Raw genomic sequence first — 19207 nt, 5'->3', positions numbered from 1 at the left:
TTGATTTATTTGAAAAGAATATAAAATTTTAAATTTTAGTTGATAAAATGTAAAATTATTTAATGCATTTCACTAAATTGTTTTTATAAAATTTATTTATTTTATTGATTATTACACAAAGTTGAAACTTTTAGAATTTTATTTTACGCATTTAGCTAGTAAAATAATATCATCTCTCATTTCTTAGGTAAATAAACTAGACTTGGAGAATTAAAATTTTCCTTTAACCAAAATGATAAGGGAACGAAAGAAGAAAAAAGTATTTTTATTGAAAGATATTATTTGTTACGGTTTAAAAGCAAATTTAATCAAAATGATAATTAAAAGAAAGTATGGTACAATTGTTATGAAAGTATTTTTCCAATTATGATTTAATAAACAAAATGCAATATGATAGACTAAATGTTATATTTGAAATATTATTTGGAGCGTTTGAAAATATATTAGATAATTATTCTTTCGTTTTAGTTTACTAAAATAAATTGAAGTGACTGAAAATAAAAAGTAGAATTATAAAAAAATGCATGCAAGAAAATTTAAGGAAATTTAAAGAATTAGTATTGAAATTACTTTCTATATTCCTAAATCTTGACAGGCTGAGAATATAAAATTAATTTGAAATCTAATTATGAGAATCAAATGGTGATGTTTGACATCACCCCAAGAATATTAATTTGCTTGAACCAAGCATACCCTAGAAGTTAAAACATGTGTAAAACTAAGATTTGTACATGGTCTACATAATTTAACAAATCAACATTCATAAATTAGCAATATAATTGTTTTGGTCACACAACACGAAACAATAACCAAAGCATAAATAAGAACACACTACTCTAAAACAAGAGTTGAGAGGTATATTTTTTGAAGACATAGTAAGATACTGAACTGAAATCTACAACACTTAAGACACAAGCAGCAATTTAAGGTTATACAGTATTAAGTTCTTTGCCAAGCTTGCCACATGCAAGTTTTGCATCTCTTCAGTTGGAAAAGAAGGGAAGAGAGAATGATAATAGATAAACTAGCAAGACCAGAGGGATGAAAGAGGCTTCCCTTTCTGACAAGTCACGACATGTTCCAATACGATCTCCTCCACTTGTTTCTCCACATCTTCTATGCATTGGGAAGCATCTATCATCTGCAATCATCGCATGAAATTTTAAAACAAGCATCTTGTTGCCAGCCATTGTTCAAACCCCAATAGAACCATCAAAGCAAAACTGGTTTTTCTGGTTTCTAGCCATTTCATTAGTTTTTCGGTTCAACCTATATGATTGAACTGCCAGACCAACCAGTTCTCTCTTCAATAGGTTGGTCCAGTCCTGTCTTTTGATTACTTCAACTAACCATGGCATCTTGTTGCTATTGCTATATGGCATGAGATGAAACAAAGTATTACCTTCCATGAAGAATCTTCAAGAAGCTTATAGTGTTGTGCAACTTTCTTTTGAAACTCGAGCTGCTCGTATCTCTCACCTCCGTAGCCTCCTCTTTCTGCAGCTTTCTAATAAATATGAAACAATATTTTCAGTTTACATATAATATTTATTGAAGTTTTCACCAGCTTTAACATAACTAACCTCGGGCGGTATATCGAGGTACACTACCAGATCTGGAGCTATTAGCCCATTCTCTGGTGCCTGTAAGAAAAGACCTTATTTGTCGTCAACGACCAAGGTAAGCAATAACTTAATATGTGAGAAGCAGCTAGTTCTTTTGGCAGTTTGCCTTCACCTTACACCATTCGAAATCAAGTCCTTTAGCAGATGAGAAAGCGACTCCAGAATAAGAGTAACGGTCTACTATAAGGGTGGTTCCAGCTTTCAGTTTCGCTTCCATCATTGATCTGCAAACAAATAGTAGATTTAGGACTTCATCTTATACTGCAAATAATTATCGAACATATGCACATGCAGATACTGGATTCATTTAGGGTATTCTTGGTGAAGTGGAAAAGTATCAAGAAAGCAATGGTAGATTGGAAAAGTTGAAAGATAATAAATTTCAAGTGTGCTTGGTAGGAAAAAGAAGTGAGAGGAAATTAGAAACGAAAGACGACTATCTTCCATCATAATGCACAGAAACAAAAAATATTCCAATTTGTAATAATGAGAGGAGAGAGAATGGAATAGATACAAATTAAATATGAATATTTACAATATTTGCATTTTTAAAAATTTTATTTTCTTTTCTATCAGTTTTCATTTCTGTCAAACAATTGATATGTGCCAAATTGCATGTTATGTTATGAGACTTGGATCAACAACTAATTTTTGGAGCGTGGTTCTCCAAAGGTCCATCAATTGGTACCAAAAAAAGCTATCATGTCTCTCAATTGCAGTTGTGCAGCTCTAATGGTGACATTGATATTGCAGTGTTCTGCCGGGGCTAAATTAAGTTAGCAGAATGCCAACCCGTGTGCCAACCGAAACTGCAGAACATGGTGGACTATCATGAGCCTATTGCTAGGAATTGGACTTAGATCCCACATAGGAAAGTATGAGATTTCCTTTTGGGATTTACATAGACCTAGATTCTCCAACCTCAACTGCTAGCTTTTGTAGTGTGGTTGTTCGAAGGTCCATATCAGCAATGGATGGAAATAAATTTTTTTTCTTTCTACTTTTTTCACATACCAAGAATTAAAGACAGACATAGAAATATGCTGGTAGAAGAACTAATGCCGTGCATCATATTCCTTGGATCTATCACTAAAATATGTCATCAGAATTAGATTGTCAGACTTGCTTAAAAGGCTAGAAAGTTTTTGTAATTTCATCTGATAAATATTCAAATAAGATCGTTTATTCAGGCTACTCTATTCCAGAAGTGCTACTTTGCCAACTAATGCAAATATTGGCCCACTTGTCCTCCTTGCAGTGTGACCAATCAAGAACACATGAACATAGTCAATGGATTGTCTAAATCCATGTTTTGGTGAAGTTGCTCACATTCACTAACTTAAAAAGTGTATAATTCTATGCTATGTTGCTCCAACTCTTTATTTGTTTCTATATACCCGTGCCTAACACAAATGTCCAATACATAATTGGACTATGGGAATATTATCCTTTGAGGAATCTTCAAACACAAGAAAGTCTAGGAAAAAATTGAACATAACCATGTCAGATACATACCAATGCCCAGCACTTACACCTAAGTCCATGTAGCATTAGCTTATAAGTGCAACATCAAGCAAACAAAGATGCTTGTAAGCCCCTGCAACAATCAATTTACTCAAAGGCATGACGGCTGATAAACACAAAAGGTGCTAAGACAATTGTATCATACAAGGTGCAAGGCAATTATAAAGCACTCACCTCAATAATGCAATGGACTTGCAAACGAAAACAAGCATATAACATCCACATTATACCAAATGGCCTTTGCAATATATCTTTTTGGATAATAAACATCAGAAAGTTAAATTCATTTCCAGTCTAATGTATAAAGCTAAACGGTGGTATAAAATTAGCATTTTTAGTTTCCTTAACTTCCATCTTGACTAGATTCATAATCTTCTATATTCCTCCAGTCTCTAAAAGGGTACAATACCTTCATAAAGTGTACCCCTTCTTAAAGATGCTTTTGCTTGTTTGTGCCTTTCCTAGGCGCTTACGCATTGCCTTGACAATAAATGCACTGTCACGTCATTCAATATTGGGACTGCATATGACATACAACTTTACCATTAAATGAAGGTCCAATATAGAGAAGTAACACCATTTTGATCCAAGATGATACTTCGCGGTGTACTTGGCTGTGAAAAGAACACAAATGCCAAATCCAAGAAGAAAAACGCAAAATCGGAGCAGCGGTAGGTAAAAGGATCATCCTTTCGCAATGATAGCAAAGAAACAAGCTCCAACATAAATAACTAAAACAGAAGCTAAAACCTCAAAGATTGCAAAACTTGTTGACAAATGCAGTATTGCAAATCCAAGAAGACCAAGATATGAGCACAAGGAGAAGGGAGATGGGTCAGTGCAGCTTAAAGGATTTTTCCTCCCACCAATATGGCTAACAAAAGTTCAAATGAAAAGAATTAAACCACAAACTGAAGAACTTCATAGATTATGAACTTTGTTGAGAATGTCATAAGCTATGTTACTCAGACTCGGTATAACCACTGAATACATGTACATGTTTGACACAGGTACCTCCTTACAAGATCATATCACCATAAACTTATAAAAAATGTGTCAGAAATGGGAACCACAAGAAATGTAATGAGTCGGAGGAACATGGTAAGGACGACATATCTATCAAGAACTACAAAAGATTCACTACAGCATGTGATACAAGTATTTCCTACTGGCAAACGTTTTCTAGGGAAGAAATCAATGCAAAGCATAAATGTGAAAACAAACCTCTTCTCCCACCGATTTGCACTGAAAAGTAGATGGATCGTGTGGTCATCCAACTGGGATTTATTAGTCAGATATGCCGATATCATCTGCCCAACGCTTGTAGTTCTGTCGGGGAATCGCCATAACTCGACTGAATGCCCCAGACCCTCTAAATACGAAAGCAGCTTCCCACATTGTGAAGTTTTACCACTACGATCCAATCCTTCAAAAACTACCAAGGCACCTCTAGATTCATTGCTTGCACCCATCAGGTTACAATTATTACCATTCTCCATTCTAATTGACCTAACTGAACGCTTGCACGAAATATTCAATCCCAAATTCAATGACCTCCTCACGGCCAAAACTCCAAAATTCCTGGAACCCAACTAGTAATAAGATTAAAATCTCAAATACAAGTGAGTTTTTATTACAATTTAAGAGTCGTCTTTATTTACTGTTCCATTTGCGGAAAAGTGAAGAAATAACAATTTTTTCAAGGATCGAGTTTCACAATGTTTATTTTATTTTATTTTTTTTGAAAAAATTGAACTTTCACCTTGTGCAGACAAATATGGAGTGCAAGAAATAGAAAAGAAAATGTAAAAAAAAAAAATACTTACAGACTTGGAAACTCTAAAAGTGCAGGCATGTGTCATGCCTGCAATCAACAAAATTACAAACAAATTGAAGAATTAAGCAATGGAATCTAATAGTTTGAAGCTTCATTTAAAAGGGAAAAAAAAAAATACTAACTGAGTAGCTCGTGAAACTTGAGCTCAAACACAAAAAATTGAGCTTGAAGTTGAGCATAAAATTCAAGTTCGTTTTTACTAAGTAAACAAACCTAACCAAGCAATTCAGTATTTTTTCTCAAGTTGAACTTGAGCCGAACCTCGAGCTTCGAGTTTCGGGTCAAGCTCGGTCTGGTTAGACTTAGACCCCTAAGCCCCTCTCCCTTTCCATTGTCTTTTTCAGTCTCAAACTTTCTCAGTTCCTCAATCTCTCATTCATTCATTTGCCTATCAATGCTTAGATTAGTTTCACACACTTTCATAATTTCATATATAATTATATTTTAACAATTCAACTATTATATATAATAATCTATTTATATATATATATTATATTTTGAGTACATTGAAAACATATAACCATCTAAAAATATATATTAATAAAAGATCATATTCTCTATTAAAATGACAGAAATATTGGATCAATTCAAAATTTAACATGCACATTGAGCTTATTTTGTCTAATTCAACAATTAGATTGCTAATATTAACAGTATACAAAGTTCAAAAGATGTATAAAATTAATATAATTTTACATGTATCTCTCCTTATAAATATTATATACAGGACACTATGCTCACTATACCAATTAATTTTGAAATTCAAACTGCTTACAAATCCACCTTAGCTCAATGAAAATTAAAATGTAACAGCTCAAAAAAAAAAAAAAAAACTCAACTCAAAGAAATGATCTCATTTTTTGAAAAAAAAAAATAAGAGAGGAAAATTAATGCAAAAATATCACACATGAGATTACGGAACAAAGATCCAAAAAAAAAAAAAACCCAGAAAAATTGAAGAAAAAAAAAGTACGTACCTGAGATGAAATGCAGCCATTAGAGAGAAAAAGAAAAACAGAAAGCGAGAGGGTTTTGAGGGGGAAAACTATGGAGACTTTATAAAAAGCGAAACCATTGCCCGCGCAAGACAAAAAGACCAAATTACCCTCTTTGACCCAATTGGCAAATTCTCTCGCTCCTTTGTGTCTTCGTTTCTTTCTCGAAAAATTCCTCTAGGGTTTTTAATAATGGCAAATAACAGCAATAAAGAAGAACCAAACACTGCTCCAAAGCCTAATCATTGGTACAATATAAGTTTGGGGTCTTCTTTCAAGGATCAACAACAACCTTCCTCCAAATTCTGCACTTTACGATGTAAGTTCTCGTTATTGCTCTTAATTTTTTTTCTCAGGGTTCTGTTTGGTTTCCTAGAAAACGAAGAAAAAGATAAGACTATTGATGAATATTCGATATTATTTTCTTTTTCTAGTTTGGTGTTTGATTAACACTCTAAAAGAGGAATTTGAATAATGTTGTATATTCATGTTCTTCTATATCCAGAATTGCAAATCATTGAGATTTAAGCTTCAATTTTCGTTTTGTGTTTCGCAATCCTTTAATATATAATTAAAAGGAAAAGTAGTCATTCAGTCCATTGAATTGGAATATCGTTGATTGTCATCTCCAGCAGTGAATCTCCAACTTTGAGATTTCAGGTTTGGTGTTTGTGAGACTAGTACTTTCTCCATTAGCTAGGAATTATACTTCTAGGCTATGTTACTTGGTCTAAGGTGTGTGCCGGATGCGAGTATGTATCTTTCACTGATACCGTTAAATTTTCAAGTTTCTATGCCTTTCTACTGTTATATCCCATACCTATATTCAATATGGGGGTGTATCTGGCATGGATATGGTGAACTTTTTCTATTTTCCATGTATTTGGAATGTTATATTCCATACCGATATTTCAAATCTGAGGCATCACATCTTTTGTTTGATTTTGTTCCAGATGAATTTAAACCAGCATCAATTGATAAAAGTCAACCAGGATTACTCCACAAGGCAAAGGATAATCGAGTTAAAGTAGAATTTGAAAACAATCAGCATGGGAAACCCAAGGTGACATTTGAGGGTGCCAGTGAAGATTACAAGGATAATGATGCGGTTTTGTTCTTCGACGGTGAGACATTCCGGTTGGAGCGTTTACACCGAGCTGTGAAGCGGTTGAGGCATGTTCGGCAGCCTGGCGAGTCTGCATCCATGGCTATGTCAGCCGGCCCTGCTATGGAGTCTTATTCACCTCCACCTCCTAAAGGAGTGAAGCCAGAATCGTCGAACAAAGTCCCAGTTCCATCGTTGCCAGTGAGTTTACTTTACCCTGCAATCTTATGCATCTTTTGAGGCATTGCTGTTTTTAGCAAGATCTACAATTATATTTTCTATTTGTTGTATTCTCGATGTGATTTACAGCTTCAGGTGGAACGCATCGATACATCTGACTTCACGAGCAGAGGTGAGGTTCTTTTTTGTTTATGAGATGCTAATATAGTTAAGATAGGCCTTCATTGTCATGATTTTACTGGTCTATTTGAATTGTCAGTTCAAACTTAAACCATCCTAATGAAAGCCTAATTGAAGGAGATAGTTTCTTCTATCAGAAAGAAGGTACCCGGCTAGGGTAGGAAGTTTCTTGTGCATTAAGGTCTTGAGTGAAAGAATAGTTTGCTCTTTCTTTTATCATATATTCTAGCTTGATGAACTTTATAGTCTTTTTTGAACAAAGAATGCACTTTCAGGACATCTAAGGAAAGGTAGCGTTTACTGTCTGTCATTGTCAATTAAGCCTTCCTACTGAAAGCCTGATTTGTATTAAACCTTCTATCGGAAATAAGGTGCCCGGCTAGGTTAGGAAGTTTCTCGTGTTTTTGTGTCTTTCTCAAAAGAATACGCACTCTCGAGACATCTAAGGGAGGGTAGCATTTACCGTACATTGTTGAAAGCCCTTTTTGGAATCCCCTCTGCTAGATTTACTAAGAATTGAATAAAAGACAATTATTTTTGCTCATTGAAAAAATCATCTGGGCACCTAAATTTTCGCAGATACATTAGCAACTTTGTATTTGAAGAATTTGTTGTTTTTAGTCAATTTATTATTTAAACCAGGCAAATTACTTTCATTGCTCATATTGCAGAATCCAGAAAGGAGAACTCCGAGTTCCCCGCGTCAATTCCAAATCAACCAACTGCATCACCAGATCCTAAAAATTATGAATCAGAAGAACAGGTGGATATTGTCAATGACGACGATGATAATGATGGTTTGGGGGCAGCTAAAGAAGATGGTGCTTCCGAGAAGGTTTCAACTGGTTTCAATTTTGAGTTACCACATCAAAAGGACATGGATGATGAGATCGCTGATGTAGATCTAAGTGATGACGAAGAAAAAGCAGGAGGGAATGCAGCTGAAGCTCTTCGAGCTCAGGTCAATGCAGAAGAGAACGAAGAACATACTTCGAGCTCGAGCAGTAGCAGCGGGAGCGAGAGTAGTGGTAGTGGTAGCGGGAGTGGAAGCGGGAGCGGGAGTGGGAGTGAGAGCAGTAGTGATAGTGAAAGCAATAATGATGGGGATTCCGTCATCTCTGTTTAAGTGGTTAAACCTAGTAATTGTTTTACACTATGCTACTCGAATTGGGGGTGAGTATCAAAAACAGGTATGTTTTCTTATATGGGTATACTCAAAATTTTTTTAAAGTTCCTTCTTATGTTTGGTGAATCACACCTCATATTTGTCATATACAGGTGCCATACAAGGTTAACTCAGGGAAAATGAAAAGTCGGAACATCATGATGGACCCAGTTTGGCATTGCTATCGAATGACTGGTTGGTAAACTGGGGTTCAAATATGTGAACATTATTTACTACTATTTAGCATTGCAATAATCAAGTTCTGGGTTTAGTCCAAATGATTCATTTCTCGAAACTTGTTACCAAACCCAATGTTAGGGGTGATAAAAAGAACTTTTGCACCCAATGAGTTCCGATTCAACCCAATCCGATACGAACTTTTTTATTTATTTATAAAATCAAGTTTTAGGTTGGAGTGTGAGTTTTTATTTATTTATTATATTTTGGGTTTAGAGTTTTAGGAAAAAAATGTTCAGCCCGTCCGGACGTATTTATAAAGTAGTCCTTTTTAATTTTATTATTATTTTTAATGATTTTAGTTACAATTTTATAAGAATTTATCACATATATTTTATATATTGGTTGTAATTTTTAATTTTATAAGATTTATAATATATTATTTGATCTAATTTTGTCAAAGATAACATGTTATAAAGAATATTTAAAATTTAGGGTGGGATTAGAAAAGCTATTTTGGGGTGAAGATGAAAATTTTAAATAAAATCAAATTAGAGGGTTGGGTGAACAAAATTGATCTTGTCTCTACTCAATGTCTATCAAAGTAAATCAAATTCATTCTCTACTTAATTTTTTAAAAGAAAATTTAGCATATATTTAAGTTTTTTTTGGTTAATTTAGAAATAAAATATTTTATTATAAAATTACAAACAAAACAAAAATAAAAATCGAATTAGAGTACTTCATATAGAAAAACTTTTTATTGCAGATTTCAAAGTTATTTATGGCTAATTTTGGAAATTAAATAATTATTTTTCTATTATAAAAATCTTTTGTAGCATATTTTTAAATTAGTTTGATTGATTTACAAATATAAGATTTGTTATAAAAAAGTTACAAACAAAATAAAATAAAAATTGACTTGTTTCAAGTCAAATTCAAATCGAATTAGAGAATATAAAATTGGTTAAATTATTTTGTTGGTATCTTAATCTTAATAACTAAGTTTTTTTAAAAATATATAAATAAAGGTTAAGGTTTAAAATCGTTATAGCTTTACTTCTTTAAAAAGATACAAACTCATTGAATTTTTAGACATCTATCTGTCTAAAACCCTAAACAAAAACCGAAATGGGGAAGAGGGCCAAGCAGTCGTATCCTTAAACGAATTCTCATAACTTCTTTTCTTTTCTTTTTGATTGGCAATTCAGTGTACTATTGCTCAACCTGTTGCAACAAAATTAGGAATAAATGTCCGACCTGTGCCACTCCAATTGGCCATCGAGAAAGTTCTGGAATCTATCAAAGTCCCGTGCCGAAACACTAAGTACGGGTGTCGAGACATGAAAACCCATGTTCATGCCCAGTTGTTGAATGCAACTTCGAGGGTTTATCCAAGCAGTTATGCAGACACCTCAGGAATGAACATGAAGACTCTGCTACAACCACTTAAATACATTATTTTAGGAGTCCACAAAAAGTTCCTTATCCTTCAAGAGGAGAAGGACGGTTATTTCTTCATTCTGAACGACAAGGTTGTGACTCTAGGAAATGTTGTCACTTTGAACCGGATCCGACCCTCCATGGACACATGTTTCTTGTACGAACTAATGTTCATTTTTTTTTTAAATGATTCTGTTGTATTCTTTTTACATTTTTTTATGTATTTGAAAGGGTTTTTAGAGAATCATACAAATGTGTGTGTATATAGTTTGACTGATAGGTTTGGTTTTATCTTTTCGCAACAAAATATAAAAATTCTATTTAAGAATGATAATGGTTTGATTCAAATTGATTTTGAGAAAAAATTCAATGGGGTGTTTTAATTTTTAACTTGTCTTGATACTAATTAAATATACAATTATTTGAAAGTTTTCATTCAAATATTTAAAGTAACCTTTTAGAAACTTAGTTACGATGATATTTAACCTTTTAACATAATTATTATTTTGAATATTTTCATTATAAGCTTTAATTATTTTTTTTGACAAAATGTATAACCGTTCCCCAACCCATAAATAAAAAGATAATATATTTCTGTGCACATTCTCCTGCATTGGTAATAATACCCATACTAATCAAGTTAACACTCAATCGACTACAACATAAAAAAGATAATATCATTTGATTTCATTATATTTGTCATATAAAATTTTTCACTCATAATTATACTATAATATAAGCTAGTGTATATATATTATTGGTTTTCTTAACATCTATTTTTTACATCAATTAAATGCACTTGAAAGTAGGACCAGGGCAGCAGATCAAACATCAACACTCCATCTTAAAGGATTGTATCCCAAAGCAATATACAAAGCATGTAATTTGGAACAACAATTACCCCCCCCCCCCCAAAAAAAAAAAAAGAACAGAAAAGTTCGTTATTACAGTTAAACTCCCTGAGATTGCATCTCTGATGGATCAATCAGACCCTCTAATACAACAAGCTGATCCAGCAGGGCAAGCTTCTCATCTTCAAGTGCCTTCACTTCATCTTCCACTTCTTTCATTTCTTTACCCATTGCAAAGCTTTCTTCCTCTAGCAGCAAATACTTTCTCCTCAGTGCCCGGTATTCGTTTCCCGATGTCGAAGACTCCGGTAATGAATCCGAATTCGATCTCTCTGGTTGTTGAAATACTGGAGACATTTCTTTCTTCGAGTTCCTTTTGGATGTCTTTTTCCCTGTTTTTGATGGTACAGATTCTTTGAAATCATTCCGTTCTATCGGAAGCAATGCTGATTTGTTTGTCGAGCTTTTCTTCTTCCGTGACTTCGGATTCAAACCTTGCTCCGACGGTGGCATCCTTGGATGATCCTGCATTTCTCAAGGCTGGAAACACCACAAGAGAAAAGTTTATGGGTCTTCACTGATAAAAGCATATATAAGCTAGAATCATAAATGATATAAGATTATATTGCTCCGACTTTTTTTTTTTGAAAAAAAATCAGTGTTTGACACTTATGTCAGGTGGGTGTTCAAAAATGGGAGTAGGGATATGTTCCTCCAAATATATGAAAAAAAAATTAAAAATATAAATTTCAACATACCCGTTTCAGTCATATATCCATATTCGACATCCACGACCGTAACTCAAGAAGTCCGAGTAATATGCATATAGGCAACAACTTGTTAATGTTTTATCAGTCCAAGTAATATACAAAAATGCATTGTATCATGCCTAGTATTACTTGGAATGCAGATCGATCCAATACAAGCAACAGGAAATAGAATGCAAATCACTACTTGTCTGGAACGTAATTTAAAAGGCAGTATTCCACAATTCACTTAGTACAAACACAATACGACTAATTGGAACCTAAAACATTTCATGAATCCTATACTATCTGGGAGATGAGAAGCCAAAAACTAGAACATAAGGCTTCATGAATTGGATCACAAACAATCCACTTGGGATGATACGATCCAATTCAGAATTCAGGTAACGGTGATCGTACTGTATGTCATGCCTACCAGGATAGGATTGAAGTTGTAGTATATCATCTCCCTCCTAACTGGCCCCATGCATTTTAGGCATAAGAAGGATTCAAAAATGTTGGTGGATGATTCAAATCAATATCGTTGTCCCCAACGAGACTTTGAACAGTTCAGAAACAAATAGGTATTAGAATCAAATACTGCAGAAACTAATCGGATCAGTGATGGCCTAATTCCAATCGACTTTCACATGAACTAGAAAACATTGTCAAGGAACTATTCCTTGATTCATTTATAACACGTAAAAGAAATCCCAGAAATCTATCACAAATAGAGCTTTGCACCAACCCGATTTCAAAACCCTCTCCATTTCGAAGCATCTTTTTAGAACAAATCAACTCGCACTTAACGTTAACAAAAACTATACTAGAATTGGGTGAAATCCTAAATACTAAAGAAAATTGTAAAATACCCATTATTCAAATATGCATCAAGAAGCCATAAATTGACATGGGAATTCATCAAACAGAAAATTACCTTAGGAAATTTGCACAGCAAGCTTGGGTTCAGAAGCTGGGAATTAGAGGGATTCGATTATTTATCAAACGGATTGGGATTGGGATTGGGATTGGGATTGGGGAAAGATAGTATATGTGTATGTGTATGTGTATGTGTATACAGTATATATTTATATATTTGAGTACAAGGAATTAATTGAGTTCGTTGTCCGACTTTTGGAAACGACAAAGGGAAAACTTTGATTTTTATATAGAAATTAATATATATTTTGACCCTTACCATTCATTTTGATAGCTAACTTCGTCCTAACTTTATTATATTACTAAATGGAAAATTAATTAATTCTTGGAAATTATGTAATTTGAGGAAAAATAATAAAAGTAGTAGTAAACATTAAAGAATAAGCTCTATCAAAGTAATAAAGACTTCATTTTCAGCATCAATAGAACATTATAACACATTAACAATTAGCTTTTAGTCATAATTCAAGCACGACATATCTAAAGTGATTGCAAGTACTTAATATGATAAGAAAATCAACCTCGAATGGTCTAAAATGTCAGGCAAAAATCAATAAAAGAACCGAGCATCCATCAAACTGGAGAGTATAACGACAAAACCATCCCTAAAATCACTTGCAAAATCAAAACTAAAAAATGTGCTACAAGAGCAAACAGAAGCTTCTAAAAGTGAAAACTTATTAAACAATAGAAAACAAATAAAAAATATAAAACTTGAAACAACACGGGTCCAAATTGACTTGTGAAATCATTTATAATTTTGAAATACTATCAAAGCATAAACAGATAAAGAAGTCGACGAAAAGTCACTAATTTTTCAAGAGAAATCACTGGTGGCCGGTGGAGTGTTAGCAATGATAGGCACCGTTACTTGTCTATCACAACTTGTGAAAACAACAAAGGTAACCATAAAATAGGTCTGTACATTGAAAAGAGAGAAGGCACATGGAATGAATGAGAAGAAGAAAGAAAGAGAAAGTTGGTGGGAGGAAGAAAAAAGCGGGCAATAGCCAGCCCGGAGGTTAGCATTGTTGTTGAGAAAAACAAAAAAGAAGAAGCAAACAACTTGGAGAAAAAAAATTCATGCATTAATACTTTTTTTGAATAGTTTTTTTTAAATTATATTTCCTTATTTTCTTCATGATTACTTTTTTATTTTTAAGATTCTTGCTAATCATAGTCATATCCATAATTGTATTTGTATTTGTATTTTTGACATGTCCAATAGTTTATATTGGAAGGTTTTGTCTCTCTACTCTATTGAAAGTTTGAGTGTTTAAAAGGGCCGTGAGTTTAAAAAAGTGGGAGCTTTTTATTGGGTGTATGAAAAGGCAAATCGTATGTACACATACAGTCACTTATAGGAATGGCAATGGAGTGAGGCGGGGCGAATATTGCTAAATCCACCACCACTCCACAGCTAACAAGCTCTGCACTATTACCCGCCCGCTCTATTATGAATGTATAATCTTGAAAATTACTACCATTGTAACACTCCTTGCCTGACCTGATCATCGGATCCGAGCTAAAAGATGTCACATTTGTTGCCATAGCAACTATCGTCAAGTACACAGTAAAGGAATCATTCAAACATTCAATCATACTGTAAACACAATCATATTATGATCCACAATTAAATCTAAGTCTTAATTGAGCTTACAAAAGTCCTTTTGTTGACCCGAGCATGAAATAGGACCAAATTGCTAAGTTTTGAAAATTCAAAACCGACATTGTGACGTCCCGATGTCACTTCCTTTACTTTGTGACCTTAGGCCACTAGACATCGTGACGTGACATACTGTCGGTTGACATTGTGGCAAAGAAAATTGCTCATCCAGATGTGTACTTTGTTTTCGATAAAATTTAGGTCATTTGATACCTATTTCAAGCTTACACCTTAATTCATTCATTTTGTGCACAATGCACAACTTTACCTGCACCAAACATCCCAAACACATGCTAAAACAATCCAATTATCCATTCCAAACCAAACAATCCAATATACTTCAATTTGGCATGTAAACATATCATTACAACTTATTCAATTCCAACCTATTCAATCATGCATTTATCTATCCAATACCATCAAATAATCATGTTAATTCATACCCCAAATATGCCATACATATAGCTTAACACGTCACCAAAACACACACACACACACACACACATACATATATATATATGAACATTAGCCTTCCCAAAATCAAACATTAGTTAGGGTTCAAACTATAGCTATCATTCTCAAGTTAACATCTATAAACACCTATATACATGTCACAAAATTGAACTCAAAACAATTAAAAAGCTAACAATTTGAAAACGGGATTGTGTGAGCTTTTTGTCGGTTCACTATACACATTCCAGAAGTTGGTAATCTATAGGTAAAGGGAAAAACAATAGGTTAAGTATATCGAATGCTTAGTAAGTTCATAGGTATTTAAACAACAACTTACCTTAAAATTTCAATTCAAACACAATAAGCTACTAGCTTGACATAGATTATCTAAACATAGAAAATTACAACGACAATAATGTGAGCTTATCATGAATTCAAACCATATAGAAATCCCAATCATATATCAAACGAATTCATGTCATTTTGAATATCACATTTTCAATCACATTTTCAATCAATGGATATTGAAATCATATATATATTCATGCCATTACTCCAAATCAATATTCAAGTTCAATTCAATATTTTTAAATTTATACATCAAACTCATATCATGCACAGGAATCTTGATACCTAGTTACTCGTTTGAGCTAAGTATATATACACATGTCAAGTTACCTATTTGAGCTAAACCTTTTAAACAACATCAGATTAACAGTCTAGGCTAAACCTGTGTCACAAATATCTTTGATATATCAATTGCTCGTTTGAGCTAAACATATATTCGTATTAGGTTACCAGTCTAGGCTAAACCTTTAGAATGAGATCAAGTTACTAGTCCAGGCGTGTATCTTCAACACACTAAAAGTTCGTCTGAGCTAAACATATATTTGTGTCAGATTACTGCTTTGGGATAAACCATTAATGGCAAATTCGATTGCTTGGCCAAGCTGAAAACATACATGTAAGGTTACTTGTTCGGACTAAACATTTAAAACGACATCAAGTTACTCGTCCGAGCAAACTTGTGTCACATGTATCTTTAAGTTTGCAACAAATGTTGGATCTCTATAATTATCAGTAACCAATCTATATCAGTGTGCAAAATATATTTACTAAGTGCATCCGACATTTTCAACACATATAAAAACATATCTTCACAATTTAGTCCAGTTCTCTCCTATTATACCAAATCGCAACAATCCAAATTTCAGCCAAACAAACACTTATTCATAATTCAAATACATAACAATTTAAATACAATCATACCGTATAATCTTAACTGGTCAAGTAAAAAAAAAGCTGAATTTGTAAGGACTAATTGAAAATTTTGCCATTTCCTCAATTATTTTCGGTTTGGTTTAATTCTCAATCTAAACAATAATTCAGATTAATTTATCAATTCCAAACAATTTATAATATCCTATTATATGCATGAATCAGTTCAATTTAATTTTTGAATGCCCTTAAAGTTTTGCATTTTATTCGATTTAGTCCCTAAAACCGAAATTGCAATAACTTTCAAATTTGAGTTTCGATTTCAAAACAGATCTCAATTACATCTTTTAGGACCCTCTACTATCAATAATTACAAAAAATTCACATGAAATTCAAAATCTATTCACTTTAGTCTTTATGTTAAAAAACTAACAATTAAACTTTACAATCTAGTCATTTTCACATCTAAGCTTAAAATCTATCAATTTAACACCAATTTCTTTTAAAAATCATCAATAGAATTTTTGAAACTTTAATAGTTTTACAAATTGGTGCATTGACTAACTAAATCAAGTTCTCACGATCTTAAAAATATAAAAATTACAACAAAAAACTAAATTAAACTCACCTAATTATTTCCGAAAGTTTGAAGCTTCCAAACCCTATTTTATACTTTTGCTTGCTTCGTGAAGATGAAAAAAAATTGTCTTTCTTTTCTTTTGATTTTTGTCTTTTATACTTAATTAATTTCTAATTAATCCTAATTAGTTAATTGAACATTAATTAATTAAACTTAAACTTATTTAGCAAAGTTGGTGGATTATATTGCCATCCACAGTCGATTTACTATATAATAATTGTCTAATTGCTCAATTGGTCCTTTGTCAATTTAAAAATTTATAGTGATAAACTTTTACAACTTTTACAATTTAGTTCTTATACTTTAATTAACTACCAAATTGACAAAATTAAGAGACCAAACTTTAATACCACTCTTGTAAATATTAAATAATACTATTTATGAACTCAAACATAAAAAATGGGGCTTCGAAACTACCATTTTCGACATCACTAAAAAATGGGCTGTTATAACCACCTCTCTCGATGTTGGATGCATCCATCCTCATCTCACCCCACTTTGCTTCAATTTAACTTTTGCTACTTATCTTTAATATTTTTAAATTCAAGTAAATGTTTAAACATAATTATGTAAAAAAGAGTAAACATAAAATATATAAATTTTTTTTCTATATTACGTTATTACATTTTTACCTTTTTAATAGATTATATATACAATGATATAATAGTAATTTCATATAGGGGTGCAAGTCGAGGTGGGCAAGCAATTGCTATAACTGCTCCATACTCACTATCCAAAAAAAAAAAAAATTCACTACCGCCTTGCCTCAAATCCACTTTTAAAAAAGAAACATTTATTTCGAAGTAGATCAATTCATAATCCATTGGATGGTTTAGTTTTTGCAATCCCTAATCACCTATCAAAGAATTCTCAACATTTGCACCTTATGAACAACTACATACCACTGGAGGGGAACGAGCTCAACAAAGTGGGAACACCTTCATACATATGCACACAACCACCCACTTTTAAGCTGCCACTTGAACTTGTACTAATTATTTTTTAGGTTTAATTCACAATTTGACCTTTAAGTTATACTTTTTTTCCCACTTTGTTACTTAATTTTTTTTTTGTTTCGCTTTGGTACTTAAATTATCATTTTGGTCCGACTTTAGTACTAAAAAATTGCTGGCATCCAATAAGAATGTGGCATGTATTACATTCTAATTGGCAACTTTTATTTTTTAAAGTAAACTGAGACGAAAATTAAAATTTAAGTGTCAAAGTGAGACAAAAATGTTTAGATCAAATTGTGAGCTAAGTCTATTTTTAATAGTATAATAAACTATTTTAATACTATGTAATAAATAAGGTTTTCAATTTGATCCGTCCATTCGATTTAAAGCAAATAAATTATTAAAATTTTAAAATGTAAAAACAAAAAAATCATAAAAATTAGTTAAACTTATTGGTACTAATTTATAAATTAACTAAATTTTTTTATCTCTCACCAAATTAATAACACTACCAATTTTCAATTCAACCAACACTTAATTTCAGTTATATTATTACGTGAGGTAACCAAACGTTTTTAAATCTAATTAGTACGATGGTTGAAAAGATCACTGTCAGCGATTTTTCTTAAGAGCTTAGTGGAAATTGGTTGGAGTGTAAGACAACATGAACAAGGAGAGGGGGAATTTTCAGAGTGTTCTGTTTTTGAATTTTGAACATAACCAAACCACGTCGTTTTCGGGATTCGGCTCTAGAGGCGCACACACCTTCACGTTTTTTTTGCTACATACACTCCATCACGTTTTAGCTCTCTTTTAAGCTAGTCTTGCTATCCATTTGTGGTAATTTCACACTCATGTTTATACATTTTGTTATATTTTAATTATATACTACCATTTTATTTTTTTATAATATTTTTTAAATAACCTTGTTATAGGTTCTGCCCTCCCATCACATAAATAGGAGAATAATACGTTTTAGCGTATTCGAACTCATGTTATCTTGCATTGATAACCATGCTCATGCCAATTGAGTTAAGACTCAATCGGCATATTTTTATAAATTTTAATATTAATAATTCGTATTAAAAAGATTTTAATAGTAAAACACATTACACTATTGTGGGGATAATAAATTCGAACATTAAAAACAACATTATTGGAAGAAACAACCATAAATTTTGAACATGAACCGTAAATGAACATGAAAAAATCTAAAAAATATAATAATTTATGTGTTCAATATTGTATTGTTATAAGTTTTAGTAAAGGGTTTTGGTTGGTCAAAAGTAGCAATTTATATGCAAGGAGGTGATGCATTTATATCATACTTTGATTAGGGTAGGCAATATCAAATACAGGTAGATATTTGAGGCTAGTATTTTAATTTTTTAAGAGCCTTTTTTATATATAAGTGTTTTTGTAAGAGATAAACACTTGATTATGAAACGTGCTCTATTCTCATGGGTAGAGATTGAACTGTGACCTCATAATAAAAAAATGCGGTGAA

The 19207-nt window shown here is 32.5% G+C and overlaps 3 protein-coding genes across 6 annotated transcripts; 1 reads left to right on the top strand and 2 right to left on the bottom strand.

The window, feature by feature from the left end:
* Nucleotides 1–744: 744 nt before the first annotated feature.
* Nucleotides 745–6070, bottom strand: LOC105803622 (thymidylate kinase). Of its 2 annotated transcripts, XM_012635901.2 has the most exons (7): nt 5964–6070; nt 4976–5013; nt 4374–4730; nt 1738–1849; nt 1584–1643; nt 1403–1507; nt 745–1141 (listed from the first exon to the last, which is right to left on the bottom strand). In XM_012635901.2, exons 2-7 carry the CDS (start codon nt 5002–5004, stop codon nt 1025–1027), a joined length of 780 nt encoding a protein of 259 aa, XP_012491355.1. In that variant the 5' UTR covers nt 5005–5013; nt 5964–6070; the 3' UTR covers nt 745–1024. The 2 variants fall into 2 exon arrangements, with proteins under 2 accessions (XP_012491355.1, XP_012491356.1); XM_012635902.2 differs by lacking the exon at nt 4976–5013 and having other exon boundaries at nt 5964–6066.
* An 87-nt stretch (nt 6071–6157) lies between these two features.
* On the top strand, nt 6158–9141 carry LOC105803621 (uncharacterized). The gene is made up of 5 exons (XM_012635900.2): nt 6158–6300; nt 6935–7287; nt 7396–7438; nt 8118–8636; nt 8725–9141. The coding sequence occupies exons 1-4, from the start codon at nt 6174–6176 to the stop codon at nt 8570–8572; spliced, it is 978 nt and encodes a 325-aa protein (XP_012491354.1). The 5' UTR covers nt 6158–6173; the 3' UTR covers nt 8573–8636; nt 8725–9141.
* Nucleotides 9142–10896: 1755 nt separating this feature from the next.
* On the bottom strand, nt 10897–12953 carry LOC105803623 (uncharacterized). 3 transcript variants are annotated; one of them, XM_012635904.2, is made up of 2 exons: nt 12766–12953; nt 10897–11622 (listed from the first exon to the last, which is right to left on the bottom strand). In XM_012635904.2, exon 2 carries the CDS (start codon nt 11611–11613, stop codon nt 11182–11184), a length of 432 nt encoding a protein of 143 aa, XP_012491358.1. In that variant the 5' UTR covers nt 11614–11622; nt 12766–12953; the 3' UTR covers nt 10897–11181. The 3 variants fall into 3 exon arrangements, with proteins under 3 accessions (XP_012491358.1, XP_012491362.1, XP_012491359.1); XM_012635908.2 differs by having other exon boundaries at nt 10897–11607; nt 12766–12947; XM_012635905.2 differs by lacking the exon at nt 12766–12953 and adding an exon at nt 11841–12759.
* Nucleotides 12954–19207: the final 6254 nt, after the last annotated feature.

The sequence above is a fragment of the Gossypium raimondii genome, chromosome 11 (assembly GCF_025698545.1).
Source record: "Gossypium raimondii isolate GPD5lz chromosome 11, ASM2569854v1, whole genome shotgun sequence".
NCBI classification, from domain to species: domain Eukaryota; kingdom Viridiplantae; phylum Streptophyta; class Magnoliopsida; order Malvales; family Malvaceae; genus Gossypium; species Gossypium raimondii.
The sequence above is the reverse complement of the archived record's forward strand: the minus strand, read 5'-3'. Positions and strand labels throughout refer to the sequence as shown.

Excerpts from the sequence above, each read along its gene's own strand:
- LOC105803622 (XM_012635901.2), bottom strand. The coding sequence starts at position 5,004 with ATGCCTGCACTTTTAGAGTTTCCAAGTCT. Across the intron at positions 1,644-1,737 it reads TTGATTTCGAATGGTGTAAG|GCACCAGAGAATGGGCTAAT; the intron begins GTGAAGGCAAAC and ends CTTTTCTTACAG. Across the intron at positions 1,508-1,583 it reads ACCTCGATATACCGCCCGAG|AAAGCTGCAGAAAGAGGAGG; the intron begins GTTAGTTATGTT and ends CATATTTATTAG.
- LOC105803621 (XM_012635900.2), top strand. The coding sequence starts at position 6,174 with ATGGCAAATAACAGCAATAAAGAAGAACCAAACACTGCTCCAAAGCCT. Across the intron at positions 6,301-6,934 it reads CAAATTCTGCACTTTACGAT|ATGAATTTAAACCAGCATCA; the intron begins GTAAGTTCTCGT and ends ATTTTGTTCCAG. Across the intron at positions 7,288-7,395 it reads TCCCAGTTCCATCGTTGCCA|CTTCAGGTGGAACGCATCGA; the intron begins GTGAGTTTACTT and ends TGTGATTTACAG.
- LOC105803623 (XM_012635904.2), bottom strand. The coding sequence starts at position 11,613 with ATGCAGGATCATCCAAGGATGCCACCGTCGGAGCAAGGTTTGAATCCG.